The sequence below is a fragment of the Lissotriton helveticus genome, chromosome 8 (assembly GCF_964261635.1).
Source record: "Lissotriton helveticus chromosome 8, aLisHel1.1, whole genome shotgun sequence".
NCBI classification, from domain to species: Eukaryota; Metazoa; Chordata; class Amphibia; order Caudata; family Salamandridae; genus Lissotriton; species Lissotriton helveticus.
Genome location: NC_136069.1, coordinates 746584089 through 746599405, shown reverse-complemented (window position 1 = coordinate 746599405; position 15317 = coordinate 746584089). Strand labels below are relative to the sequence as shown.

The following is a 15317-nucleotide window of genomic DNA, read 5'->3' as shown; positions in this document are numbered from 1 at the left end:
GATTTCATCGCATAGAGTCTGCGAAAAATCGTCAGAGCTCTCACATGCAGCGGGTTTTATAAAATTCTGCAGAATTTTAAAGAGCTCTTTGGAACAGTTACCCGCTTCTGCTAGTTGTTGCATTAGACGATGTTTCCTAGCTTGCTTTATATTTTTGTAGTATATTGTTTGGGCATCTAGAGAAACTGCTCGAGTCTCCTCAGTTTTACTTCTCCTCCATCTTTTCTCTGCTTGTCTACATTTCCGCTTCTCTTCTCTTAATTCAGGAGTGTACCAGCTCTCCTGCTTAGAGGAAGGATACTGTTTTTGTAATTTTAAAGGGGCTAAGATGTCAATGGCTCGCTTAATTGAATCATTATGTTTAGCCAACGCTATATCTGCTGTGTCTTCTGCCAATATGACAGGTTGTATCCAAGTTTCCTGTAATTTATTGACTGAGATTTTATGCCATTGACGGCGCCAGGTAGGAGGAGATGGTACTTTATTGATGGATCTTTTTGGAATCAATAAGTTAAATTCCAACAAGAAATGGTCCGTCCAAAGAATCTCTCTTGCTGGAAGACAAGTTAATTTAGTGCAATTGGAAAAAACTAAGTCTAGCGTGTGGCCGCCCCTATGTGTGGGTCCTTTATTTTGTAATTCTAGACCTAAATTTGATAGATCCGTAACTAGGGAAATGGATTTGAGTAGTTCTGGCTGATCTACATGGGTGTTAAAATCACCCAAGAGAATAAAATCTTCTTCAGATTTAAGACGGGGAGCTAAAAGCTCTTGAAGAGTGAGCGCAATATCAGGGTTTGATCCTGGTGGGCGATAAGCCAAAGCGCCTTTCCAGGAAGTGTGGCTAGTTAGTTCGATTTTAAAGATCATGATTTCTAGTTGTAGACTTCGATGTTGTTCGAGTATAGTGACCTTTAGCTCATCCTATATTATAGCCAAACCACCACCTGTTTTCACTTCTCTGTCTAGGTGTTTAAACTTATAACCAGATGGAATCCCCATTACTATGGCTGTGGTTGTATGGGGCTTCATCCATGTTTCGGTGAGGAAACATATATCCGGCTGAATGGTGTTAACTAAATCCCAAACCTGGTGCTGGTGTTTGGGTAGGGATCGCACATTTAGGAGGAAGCTCTTTAATCCATCTGAGGGAGTGTTTGCCTCTGATTGGGTAGTGCTAGTGGTTGAATGACGGCGACACTGAAGACATGAGAAGCCTCCCTCAACTGTCTGCCAAGGTATTTTAGTGCAGCATTTAAATGGAGGCTTGAGATCCCGTAGTGTTTGGGCGGAATATGTTATATATTGTTTGCTCATACCTGGTAAAGCTGGGCGTGCTGAGACAGAGTCCATGGCCCCTGTGCCCCGTCCTGTCGCGGGCGGGCGCAGACGGGCAGCTCTTTGGCGGGTCTTAGGCGGGGCTGCGCGCTCAAGAAAGTGCGAGGGCTAAATAGCCTGTGTGCAGCCACTAGAGCGCTAACCGCTCCTAGTGGAACCGGAAGTGCCGCAAATGCCTACCACCCCCTAGCAACAATGGGGGGTGGGAGGCGGTTACCAGCGCTATGGCGCGACAATAGAGGCACAGGAGTGTGGTCTAAGGCAAGTGTTGGTGCGGAGTAATGCAGGAAATGCGATGTTCAATTTTAAATGAAACACAGTATTTAAAACACAGTCTACATTCAATTCTAAAAACGATTCAATCGCTATGGCGTTTTTCTTAAAAATACCCTCAGGAGCGAGGCTGACCGGCAAGCGGGTTGGAGACACTGCCACCGTCTCCATTGCCCTATAGATTGCTTATCCTAGTTAACCTATAGCAACCTATGCTCTGCTACCAAGAAATTCTGATCCAGCGCGGCTCCAAAAATTAACTGCAAAACCATCACCGTACTCCTAAGGAGCTATTTTCACTTTACTCGTCAGTTGGGCCCATAACACCCGAGTCATTTATACACACATTCACCCTGCTTCCAGGATTGGTGAAGACTAGAGGAGAACTGCTGGATTTTAGCGGAGTGTCTTCTTTCATACTAACATTTTATACACTATATACATCTGCAGTTTATCGATATTACCATGGTTTTAGTTCAAGAAACATTAAACATCCCACCATAATTGTCAATGGATCTGCTAGTAAAAGTTAACTAATGGACAAAAAGACCAGCTTAATTTTCTATTTATTACATTTTTATTTTAGGGTTTCAATCTCCTAGCATGACCTTACTTTTATTCACTCTATTTCAATAATCATTTTAAAACATTAATAACCTATAGAGAAAAAGAAGCTAAATTCAAACATTTATATTTATTAGCATAACAGTTCAGGAAAATAAGCAGAAATTATATTACCAAGATTCCAGGACACGGACATCAGCATAAGGACAGAACAGTTCCCAAAAGCCACCTCTCTATTCTTTCTTGATGTTCACCTCCCATCAGGACTCCGCACCCATTAAAGTCCTTGCACCATAAAATTCGTCGATCCGACAGCATGTCGTGGTGCAAAATAAAATCGAAAAGCAAGCTTTTATCTTACTTCCAAACGTCCTCTTTTATACCCTTTTCCCCTAACTTATCTATCTAAAAATTGTAACTTTTGGGGTCTTTCTATATTCTGATTGGTTAATCCAAGGGGTGGATGAGCATCACCTCATCTCCTCATTGTCCATGTTTTCGCAAAGTCATTGTATAAAAAAAGTCTCTATTGTCCTTTAGCAGTCCTTTCCGCTTGTGTCCTTTAATTTGCAATATCTTCCAACTTTCCCAGACTTACAATGCTGACCTTCAAATTTGTTGGCACCAGTTAGACCATCCAGGCCAGACTGTCCTTGACCTACGCTGTACAGGCACAAGCTACTTGCACTCCTCTCGAGTTCAGTCGCGCATGCGTACATCTCAAACTCGGAGTCGCGGAAAACTTCCATTTTGGATTAGGCTGCATAGGCCACAATGGGAACTATTATAGAAACAAACACAATTAAACGTTAATTTTCGAAGTATAGCCCTTCTGTTTACCTCCCCTTATGCTAGGTAACCCAGTTAATTATTACCTAGCATATTTGGCATCAAATAAGCATGGCTTACTCACCATTTTCCATCATTTATGCCACAATTAGACATACAGAAAGCTTATACACACAAGTTTTGGTTTAATTATGACATTTGCACACAAGATTAGTATGACAACTTCACTTAACTAGTAAATTATGGATGGTTCGCAAAATAAGCAAATTAGAATCCCACGTATATTTGTGTGTGCACTCTATTCTATGTTGGTTATTTTCAAAACCACACGATTAATACATGTTACTGTTATGGAGAAGAGACTTCACGAGGGGTATACAAAAAATGTTTCTTCCATCCTCGCTCCATCACACCACCTGCCAATATGCCTATACATAGGTTGATTCTGGATACTTCTGCTATTACATTTCATACTCCGGTGGGGTTGGTATTATGCATAAATCCCTCTCCTTTGGTAAACATCCTTTACAATGACTGTGTTACAACGCATGTCATTACTCCAAACGCAGGGCTTTACACTGCAAACCATTACAACACATTCCCCATTTCAACACCCCGTAGTGTAGTTAGAATAGTAAATTGCGTAGTAATGGACAATGCGTTCTAATGGATTGTGTTGTAAAGCCCTGCGTTGTAAAAAATTTTGCGATGTAAAAAATGCGGCGTAATGGCATGTGTTGTAAATGCATGCGGGGCAAGGTGTCATATTCCTCCCATTCATCTATCATAATCACACTGCGGATGCTGATGGCAGATATGCTCTGGTGTTGGACACTTTGGCCGGGAAGTCTGTCCTACTTGTTAATGTCTTTGCCCCTAACATTGATACCTCTGACTTCTACCACAACCTTGCTACCCTGATAGGATTCCTACATAACGAATGTAATATTATGGGAGGGAACTTTACCATTGCTTATTACCCTTCAGTAGACTCCACTAGTCCTCCCACCAGCACAAAACCTCACTTGCTGTGAACCATCCAGGATATTCTGGACATATATCACCTCTCTGACGCATTGCGTGTTCGATACCCATTAGCTGAGGGCTTCACTTTCTGCTCTGCACAGCATGACACTTCCTTTTCCACAACACTTTTCTGTGGCTCTCAGAGGTCACTTACATGCCTCACAAGTTATCTGACTGCACTCCAGTTCTGATTTACCTCTCCCTTCCACACCCTAAGACTACCCCAGACAATGGCACTTCCCAGAGAACGCACTTCCCGGTGCTGTTTTTAAGGCTCAACAATTGGATGCCATAAATGAATATTTCACACTGTATTCGGGCATCGTTCCCAAACAAGACACCCTGTGGGAGGCCTTCAAGGTCTCCACCAGAGGGGTCGACATCTCTAAAAACTCTGTGGTCCTGAGAAACATCCATACGGACCTGTCTCGCGTGAAGAGGGAAATCCAGGCCATAAATTCTGACATCACTGCTGGCATACAAGCTACACAACTTTCCTAATGCTCATCCCTCCTGCAGCAATTCTGAGACCCTGCAGACCACGAGCTACCTTTCTTGAGCAAGTCTGCCCAAGCCAGCCGGTATGGCAATTGCCACCGCCCTGTCTGTACCTTAGCACCGATATTGCACCCCACCTATCAGAAAACGTACATCATAGACCTTCTTACCTACAAGATTGTACTGGTCTCTCATGATGCCAGTGTCACCCAAATGCTCCTTTCATACAAAAAAAATTGTACACCATACAAGCCTCTGGTGACTCTGCTGAGATTGTGTCCTCCCTGTCTGAAATTGCTATGATCTTGCTCACAGATGACCATCAGCAGTTCCTGGTAGCCCCTGGCAGCCCCTATAACGTCTAAGAAGATCTCACTGGCTATTGATGCAATGGGGGGGTCCAAAGCCCATGGTCTGGATGGGCTAATGGGACATTTCCACAAGGAATTTCCACAGGTGCTAGTACCTTGCCTTCTAGAGGTATGCGCAGAAGTGCTGGAAGACGGCATCTTACCTCCCACCTTACAAGAGGCAGTAGTTGCTCTTCTACTAAAACCTGGTAAACCGCCCTATCTATACACCTCCTGCATGCCACTGTCCCTTTTAAATTATGACAATAAAATCTTCTCCAAGGTCATTGTAACTCGCCTGGTGTTACTGATGGAACAAATCATTTTCCCTTTACAGACTGGGTTTGGACCACACCGCTCCACCAACATCTACCTACGCACCATCTTTGCGGTGGTCAATCAAATCTCTCCATCGCTCCCTATGGTACTCATTCTCCTTTGTGCCGAAAAGGACTGGCCTTTTCTGAAAGTGACCCTCCCCAAGCTCGATACACCACAAGGGTTCTGTGACCTCATTATGCTTTTATATGCCTACCCTGTGTACAATTGCCTCACTGACGCATTCTCTGTCTCCAGAGGCATCCGCCAGGGATATCCATTGTCCCCCTTACTTTCTATTATTGCATTTGATCAGCAGACCCAACATGTTCAAGACAAACATATGCATAGGGGCTTTCGCTTTCAGGAGGAATCGATTCTGGTCTTGATGCACACCAACGATATACTCCTATTTGTGCGTGAACCTTCAACACATCTCCCCCATTATCAGGGAAATTATATGTTATGGGGTCTCTCAGGTCTGATAGTGAATTGAAACAAGTCGGAACTGTTCCCACTGACAAATGTCACCACTCCCTGTGCTTTGGACTATCCCTTGCGGTGGTGTGATGACTCCCCCAGATATCTGGGTAATCACCTTCATAGACAAAAGAGGAAGCGATCCGCTGCAACTATGGGCCCGCGATCAATCCTCCCAGATTGACAGGTGGACTCGGCTACCACTCTCCATCATTGGACGTAATGCCATTATTAAAATGGTGTTGGTTCTCCACTTTCTTTATTTATTCCTCAACATCCCAACTGCTTTATAGAACTCTTTTTTCATCACACTATGCAGCCTTTTAACTTGCTTCATCCGGGCCGGACGCCATCCTAGAATTAAGTGGGAAAAATTGTCCCTCTCATATGCCAGGGGCAGCTTCAGAGTCCCTGACTTCTGCCTCTAGTATGTGGTCGTGCAGTGCTACTTCTCTTATATTTAGTACTACCCAGATGCCAGACTTCAATCTTGAAGCCTGAGCAGGACCAGGCGGAACGCCTTCCTCTACATTTGATTCTCCCTAAAGGGATATCACGTGACCCCCTTGGCATTCACACCCTTTCTACAACCTGCTGCGCTTGGTCCAAACTCTGTAGATACCTTGGCGTGGACCTTTTGTACTCTCCAGATATCCCTCTTCAAAATAATTGAGGGCTTCCTCTAACACAGGAACCACTAGTGCAATCTACACTCTCAGCCCATCACTTGTGCCCAATGGGCGGCCTCTTCACCAACAGCAAGTTGGATCTCTGCACTTTTTTTACCCCCAACTGGACAATTTTGGCCGTGGATCTATTTATTTGCCTTTGTTTACACAGCCCACTCCGTACCATTCTGCCCACGTACCCTGCAGAGCCAGCAGACTTCCCCCCATTGACAATGCTGATATCTTCGTCGGAGAGCTCCAAACTTGTCTCTCACCTCTGTCGCTCATGTTTGGACCTGAGACCGGTACAGGCGGTCACATCTTGGCAGCCTGGGAGAGAGACCTGGGCAGCTCCACGGGCCCACCCCAGATAAGACATGGCACTGCTGCTGCATGCAGACAAATTTAGTCTCCACCAATAGCTGACACAAACCTTTGGATTATAAATATCCGCATCGGGCATACACCACACCTTTGGCTCTTTCCAAAATTGACCCCACGCGCTCTCATCGCTGTTCCAAGTGTGTGGCAGACTGCGCTGACCTTGCCCATCTGACATGGAACTGCACTGCCTTACAGACATACTGGTAGGCCATATTCACACTCACTTCCACTACGCTAGAACACACTATAGACACTGATCCCATCCAAGCACTCCGAGGCTATGTCAAGTCCCTTAGCCCTGGAATCAGCCGATTTGCTGCCATGGCCCTGTTGTAAGCCGAACGGCGCATAGCATTTTTATGGTACAGTGATAGATTACCCACCACAGATTCATAGCTGAAGTATATGATCTATTGCGACACTACTAGTTAACTTAATGCCCCTTTGCAGCCACCCGCTTCCAGTCCTAAAGACATCTGGGCAACGCTCCGTACTTACCTGCTGTTGGTGGATCCAGACGCTTCATACATTGCCTCTGGCCGATGCACTGATGCAGCCCCCCCCCACACAATCTCTCCCTATGCCTGATTGATGGGTGATACCATTACACACTAAACTAAGGAAACTGGTAACTCTTACAAGGCTGCAAACTCCCCTGTCCCCTTCTGTTACCCTGCCCAGTTCGCCTCAGAAATGCATTGGCATGTTTTTCTCTTCATGTGACATATAAGTACACACGTTTTTGGATGTAAGGTGACGTCAGCCTTTTGTTCAATCTTACTCTTCATGACTTGGCTTCTTGTTGTTTATTGAAAATGCTGCCAAACACATTAAAAATAAATACCTTTCATCTGCATTCTTTTATTGTCTGTATTAGGTTCAAATGTTGCATTGCTTTAAAAAGCTCATTAAAATGTAGCATGTTTCTTTGATAATCCCTTATTATTACTTTAATTTTAAATATAAAAATACATAACTGAATCAACTCATCATGATAAAAAAAATCCATATAAACGTCTGTGAAGAAAGCAGCACAAGAATGACGTTTTTCAAATATGTTTGTTAGGTTCTGGATGAAGGCAAAGTGGAACATTTGATTTCACATTACGACAAAAAGAAGAAATACTCAGTTCGAGTTCGGGCAAAGAAAAATTGCGCAAGTGCAAAAAGCAAAGACTGGGGTGAATGGAGTGAACCCGTTTTCTTTGGCAAAGGTAGGTCACATACTCCTTATTTGAGTATTATAATCAAGAATCAGTTTAACTAGGGCCCTTGGTGCAACACATTCATTTTCACTAATGTTGTGTTAATCAGAAGTGATTATGTGTTGCACTAGTAATTCAGCTATCTTTTAAACAATGTGTACTTCTTTCTGTGTCTTAATAACATTATTAATACAACTTGTCTCAATGCTGATTTTGGGGGCAGCCTCCCGCCGGATGTTTTGGGGAAGTGTTGCATTCCAGAGGACTGCACATGGGTTTAGGGCTATTTTTGTGCTACTTATAGAGCCCAACATCTATAGGGGATGCCATTTTTGGTGCCAGCCACCATTTTATCATGGGAGCGCGGGGGAATGACATAGTAAGTTCAAGGTTAGGTAGGAGTTTCAATGGTAGTTGAGGTAGGAAAAGGGAAGGGATTTTAGAGGTCCCACCTACAGTTGATCAGCTATCATGCAAGTATGTTATTGAGATTTGAAGTTGTAATGGGGAGAGGAATCATTTATTGGCAGGTGAAGTTGATCTTATATGATTAAAGATGTATAGTGATTAAAGATGTATAGTGAGGTTATAGTTTTGTAAGGCAAAAGGCCCAGGTTATGTTGTAATATTTCAATAAAGTGGCCTGTTTCACACAACCCTGGTGTCAGTGGTCTGTGCTGCCCTCTCTTCCTCAATGGTACTCATGTGTACCGCAGAAGGCTAACGCCTAAACTAACCTCATCAGCATGTGATACTGTGACATGCATGTCACACACACATATCTTCAGTGTATGTTCATTCCATTGAAGTATCTAACCAGCATTTGAGTGGAAAATATTTTATTAACCCCTTCCATGCTGATGACGGCCACCGTCCATCATGCAACACGGTGGGCGTGTGCTGATGACGGCTGGGGGTCGTCTAAACCCAAGGGGTTAAACAAATTGTAGTAATGTCTCACTATACCGAGCCCTATTGCATTTATTGCACCCCCTTTGATTTGAGGTTTCTTTACCCAGCTAGACCTGCAGCCTAGGCCTGTGCTCACTCTGTTCACCATTAACCACTTTCCTACACCTATGGAAAGGAAGGCGCCTTACATTAAGAAGGGTGACAGGCACTGGCAGTCTTGTTAATTTTACTTATTTCCACAGAGACGTCTGGTATCATACTTCTCATTTCAGCTGCATTGATACAGAAATACTACAAGTAAAATAGGGTTGTACTCTTATTGTAATCATATTGTTTCTAATGAAACAAAAGCTTACCGGTAATCTTTGCTACTGCCAACTTGCGTCTTCCTTATCACAGTCCTGATGTTTGGGGCATTCCTGCATGTGAGACAGCTGTTATAGTAAGCACAATACGATTTCTCCGCTATTTACCTGTTATTTATACAAAGAAAAAACTCTTAATTAGTACGCCCTCAATTTTATTAAACAAGGAACACACCTTCTTATTCCTCTACCCATATGACTATACTTCATCTACATTGCTACCAGAACTACCAAACATTAAAAATTGCCTAGACCCCAGGGATAGGCTGAGGAGGGATTGTGACAAGGAAGTTTCAGATTGGGAGTAATGAAGAATATAGTAAGTAATCAAGTCATTACCGACACATCTCATATTCCTCATCACAGTCCTCTTGATTTGAGGAGCAATGACAAGCATTCTCATATTACACATCTTATAGTTTAGTTTTCAAAACTTGAGACAAAATCAAATGACACCAGACCTTAAATGAGTTCTCCACAGAAAAATCCTGTGCATTTAAACACAGGCCAGCACACCCTCTGATAAACATTCCTCCCTCCCTTCTGTCCATGTAGCAGCTGTGCATATTTTGCTTCATCCCAAGAGGTTGCTATCCCTCTTTCTGACAAGCCATGAACACCAGAAGAAATGTATTTATTTATAGACTAATATGCATTCAAAATTGCATCCCTTTTCCATCTACTTACAGTAACAGTATAAGGTATTTTCCCACTATTGATATTTCCATTCGTAAGTAAAAGAGTTTCTTTTAATGAAAATATTAGGTTCTTTCAAATAAATCAAAATTGTTCTTTTATCATCGAGTGTGTTATGTCTCTTCTTGTAGAAAAAACTGATTCAGCACAAAAACAGGAAGACTTATGTCCAGTTCTAAATTGAATTTAAATTATTCTTTGAAATAAATCCCAGTCAAGGCCTTTAAATGATTCTATCACACGGAATCTTTAAATAAAAAGGACCCTTAATCAAGGCTCCTGTTTCTCCCACATCGCCTAGCAGAAGTTATAGTTAGCAGGAAATCAAGTTTAGCAGTTACATATGTGAAACGTACCCTATGTGAAGGCTCAAATGGTGCATGCATGGAGCGCTATAACTAAAGTCAAATACAAAACTGGTGTGGATGTATTATTAATAGCTGCCCTGAAAATTGCTAAAAGAGGTCTTCTCACTACAATCTCTACAGAAAATAGAATTTTTTTAGATGTCGAATCGCCTTTATCGAAGTTCACCACAACTGGACAGGTATTTTATTCCACTGGGCATTTCTCCAGCAGGCTGGAGCCCTTGGGGCTGGTTTTGAGGGCCCAGGGTGGCCCATGGTGCCTCTGTTACCTTCTTTGTGAATAATTGCAGAAGGCACGGCATGACATCAAGAGAGAGAAAAAGAAATAACAGCGGTGGGAGATGAAGACCAAAGGTGATCAGATAGGGATAAGAGAGAGAAGAAAAGGAGACAGAGAGGATGGGTGGATTGAGATAGCAAGGAGAAGAAGGGAGCCAGCTGGTTTAAACATTTTTGTCTGGTCTGCCTTTTGGTTCCCAAGACCAGCCCTGAAGCCTACTGGACTTTTAAACAGGGAGTGAGAGATTTTTTTGAAAACCACCCCTTAAACATTCTAATACCTGGAAAGAATTGCATGAAATAGAATCTAGATGTTTCCCCTGACACCATCTTTTAAAATGGAGCTAATGTTTTGAATATGAAATTCTGGTTGAGTCAGAGTAACTTCCTTGTAAGTCTGAAGCAGCTTCCTCCAAACACCCCAAATGTTGCAGAGCTAAAGTTACAAGACCAATGTCATCAGATGAAGGGGTAACAGGACTTGTAGAGAAAGGTGTGGCCACATAGGTGGACTGGAAGAAATAAGTAGATGAAAAGGAAGTGTGTGGCGTAAACGATTTATTGGGACAAACCATGACCTTCTTGGCCAAAAAGGGGCTATACAAAATACCTTTATCCTATCACTCTGCGTCTTCTTCACCACCTTGGGTAAGAAGGAGAATGGGCAAAAGGTATAAAGAAGACTTGAAGGCTAACAGAATGGCAGTGCATCCACCCTTCATGCTTTCCTGCATTTGTTTCTAGTGCACAATAGAGAAATAGGGAGTCCTCCTTCATGGCAAATAGGTCTAAATTGCATTCTCAGCTGTATTTCCAAAATGTGGACAGTCAGGTTCCAGTGTTTGAATAGAAGTTGTTGCAAAGTTTTGAAGTGAACTTGATCCAAGCTACAACTTCCCTAATGGCTGCCATATGACCGTGTAACACAAATAATTCTTTCATTAATGCAAAGTCCCTCTGTAGCAGATCCTGCAATCAATGAAGAAGACTTTGCATTCTGTTCTTCGGACGAAATACCTGTCCTATATTTGATTGAAATAATGCCCTTATAAACAGTCTCTTTTGAGCCGGAGTCTGTTGAGGAGGAATCTTAATTCCTGTAGGACCTTGCACTCTATTGCTGTGTGTTCTTATGCCTTAAAATATGGAACAGCAATCGCTAAATCCTCTAAAAAAAGAAACATTGGAAAGTGGATTGTCAGTTGGTGTGAATGGTAGTCCACCACAAGCAATACTGTCACTATTCTTGTTAGGACCAGTTTAATGGTGTAGTAATTTTAACCTGAGATCAACTACTGTTAGCTATGGCACAGAGCAAACAGGCTTAACTTAAGGAAATGTGTAAAGCATTTTGAAATACTAAAACAGGTAAAAAGTCAAAGAAACAGCACAATAAAAATCCCACTCCATTTAGAAAAATAAAGCATTCTTTAATGAACGTAATGACACAAAAACAAAAAACACAATCAGAGAAATTGGAGATATTACATTTTAAAGTAAAAATAGAACGAAAAAGCACTAAACATCCACTTTGGTCATCTGTTTATTAGGGACCTAGGTGTGATATAAAGCCAAACACAATGCAGTGTGGATTGGATATAGAAACCAGGTTCATCCTGGTCAGACGTTTTATCTTCTTTGAGCGGGAGAAATTCAAAATTTGCGCCCAAGGAAGGTTCCTTGCCGGCCAGAAACTTGTGGCATCTTTGCCTGGTGAACATTTCTATGTTTGTATTTGGCCACTTTTTGGAGATTGGATTTTACCAGCAGGGCAAGGCTGCAAGTTGTAGCAGAACAGGAATTCATAGGTCTTGCTATCCTCTCGGTGACGTACCGCTGAAGCAGATTTGTTGTTGTGGAAAAGCTCAAAGCTCGAGCAACCTGAATCTTTGACCTAGCGGTAACACATCTTCATCAGAATGACTTGGCAAGTTTGCCCTGGTCCTCCATAGGTTTTTGGAGCCAAAAAGTTTCTAAGGTCCAGGTTTTTCACGATAGTAGATTAGTAGACTTTGACACAGGCAAGGGTCCCAGAATCTCAGAAAAAGCACCTGGGGGGTCAAGACTCACTCCAGACAGAAGCCATCAGGAGGGTCCAGTGCAGGTACAGTTGGAAATTATCAGCTGGACTCTTTGGAAAAGTGCTTCTAGGAGCTTGTTTTGCCCCTGTAGCTTAAGAGGAGGTCAGCAAACTGATCATTTGAGTCCATTTCTTTATGCTGAGTACAAGAGGGAGCAGATCTAGCCTTCCAGGTCTCCTCACCGATTTCAACAGCAGGTGCCTCCTTTTTCTGTCTTCCACAGGTCCAGAAGTGTTCTGAAGCGAGGGCTGAGGTGTCCCACATTTATACCTGGCATTATCCTATGGATGGGGGTGAACTCTGTCTCCCTCCCTATTTAATAGGGTAAAACATATCCCAGGGGTAACAGTTCAGACTTTTGAAGCAGTTTCTGTGTGCCCTACTTCAAACAATTTGGCAGTGCCCATTTCCATCTACATCCAGCATGGCAGAATCCGAGAAGTGTGGCCAGGGAACTGAGCAACACCTCCTCTGTAGTCACTTCACACTAGTTCTCTCTTCTCCCACTGGGATTGGTGCCTGGTTGATTAGGTGGGTAAAAGAGGGACATGTGCAGGTGTCAGCTAGCATTTGCCTGTGGCAGGGCAGGCCTCTTTGAAGGTATTCAAGTTCCAATGTACAACCGAGATGGTCCTGTTGCTAGAGGAACAGAACACCTTCCCACAACCTGGTCTTTATCTCAGTTCTGGGAGCAAGTTCACACCTCATCAAGGGGCTATTCAGCTCCAGGGTAACAGTTAAACATCATACACATGGGCTTTTAGAGACGTTATGCCTGAAAGAGATGACTTTCTAAAAGTCCCTGCTCTAAACTATAACAAATCCAACTATACCAGTGACTCAGTTTTGTAATAAATCTTTTAAAAAGTCCAAGAATCAACTTTGTAGCTGTTTCCTAGATAGAGATAACAGTATTAAAATATGGGTTGAAAGTAGCTTTTGATGCCTTTTCATGGTAAGGATCTGTTTAACGTTAAACGTTTCCATGTCCTACTTTTAAATACCATGTACCCTGCCTTATTGGCATTAAGGCTCACTTAGAGTGACTGATCCACTTTTAAAAATCAAAATTTAGGCCTGTCAACAGAGGTTATTTTAAAATGTCAAATGCACAGTTTTAAAACTGTGCAGGCAGGCTAAGGAGATAGGCCTGAAGTCAGGTTTGCACTGTCACTATAGTGGGTGGCACACTGAGTGCTGCAGTCCACTAGTGAAATTTACCTTACAGCTCCTGGGTTCACTGTATACGATATACTAGGGATATACAAGTAATTTAAATATGCGAATTAGAAGTATACCCAATCATTACATGTTTTAGGTATCAGAGCACATGCATTGAAGCCACATTATCAGAGTCACATTGCGTAGAATAAAACAAAAAAGCTGCATTAGTCCAAAAAATGGGTGTGATCATGCAAAAAGAGACACTTTCCTGCAAGGCTAAAATCGGAATTCCTTTCACCTGAAGTTATGCAACTATTGAAGCCAGTAGTTTTGTGAAAGCTCTCAGAGTATTAGTTTTACCAAAAGATAGAGCAGTGAACTGATAAGTGGTTTTGTCCCAGTGTGAATCTTAAGAGCTTATGAGATTTCAGATGTCTATGGACATATAAATATGCATCCTGGAGATCTATTGTAATTACAATGTCTTTTTTCTGCATGGGTGTTATTATCATTTGTAAAGGCACTCTTATGAATTTTGCCTTAGTCAAGAACTTGTTACATTTTCGTAAGCCCAGAACTGGCCTTAGGCTTCTATACTCAAAATAGGATTTATTAGAATCCTAATTTCCTTTCTTCTGGCAGAACTTGCACTGTCACCCCCTTTTTAACAATTTCTCCACTCCATTTTGAAAATGTTCCTTCTTAAATGAATCTGATGAAAATTCGTCATTCTGTCAAGATCCAGTGGAGGTTAATGCTTGAATTCTGCTAAACCTGAAATCTTTGGGTGGTATTCCCTGACACATTTTACCTCCACCCCATCTATGTTGTTGAAATTATTTTGTTGACTTTAGGACTCTGTGCACTTTACCACTGCTAACCAGTATTTGTTCCCTCTCCTTAAAACATGGTAAATGAAATGGTACCACGTGTACCCAGGGCCTGAAATTTTATGTTACTAGTGTGCCTGCAGCACTCATTGTACCATCCACTTAACACCTTAGCCGCGGTAGGATTTACCGCGGTGCGCTGAGTTTTTTTAAAACCCGCGTTACATGACGAGCTCAGCTCGTCATGAGTGTACGAGAGGTGTACCTCATGACGAGCTGAGCTCGTCATGAGCGTCGAAGGGGTTAAAGAGCACTTAAAAGAATTCTCAGGCATGCAACAGCAGCCTGAAACTACATTTTGACCTGACAAGTAAGACAGTTGACAGGCCTAAACCTGCTTTTTCAAACCTTATAAGTCCCCCCCCATAAAGTAGGCCCTAACACCTCCGAGGACAGGGAGCATGGTATCTACAAAGCAGGACATGTGGGTTTAACATTTACATGTTATAACAGAGGAAAACTCCTAAAGACGATTTTTGCTGTTACCAGGCTATTTCTCCCATTGACTATCACGGTTATCTTATTACATTTAGTAAAGTGTAAATTTAGATTGGGAGCAGGTAGAAAAATGCCTCTTGCAATCTTTTACATTTTAATTTAAAATCCTCTTTAGTGGTTAAGTTGAATTTTGAGTCACACTAGAAATGTCCCTTTTAGAAAGTTGGCGTT

At 42.3% G+C, this 15317-nt stretch overlaps 1 protein-coding gene across 3 annotated transcripts in view; it reads left to right on the top strand.

The window, feature by feature from the left end:
- The window catches only part of LOC144772900 (interleukin-5 receptor subunit alpha-like), a 367784-nt gene that overhangs the window by 251005 nt on the left and 101462 nt on the right, over positions 1-15317 (top strand). For all 3 annotated transcript variants that reach the window (XM_078657581.1, XM_078657580.1, XM_078657582.1), the window contains one exon: positions 7755-7902. In XM_078657581.1, the coding sequence (XP_078513707.1) occupies positions 7755-7902 (148 nt within the window). The remainder of the gene's footprint in view (positions 1-7754; positions 7903-15317) is intronic.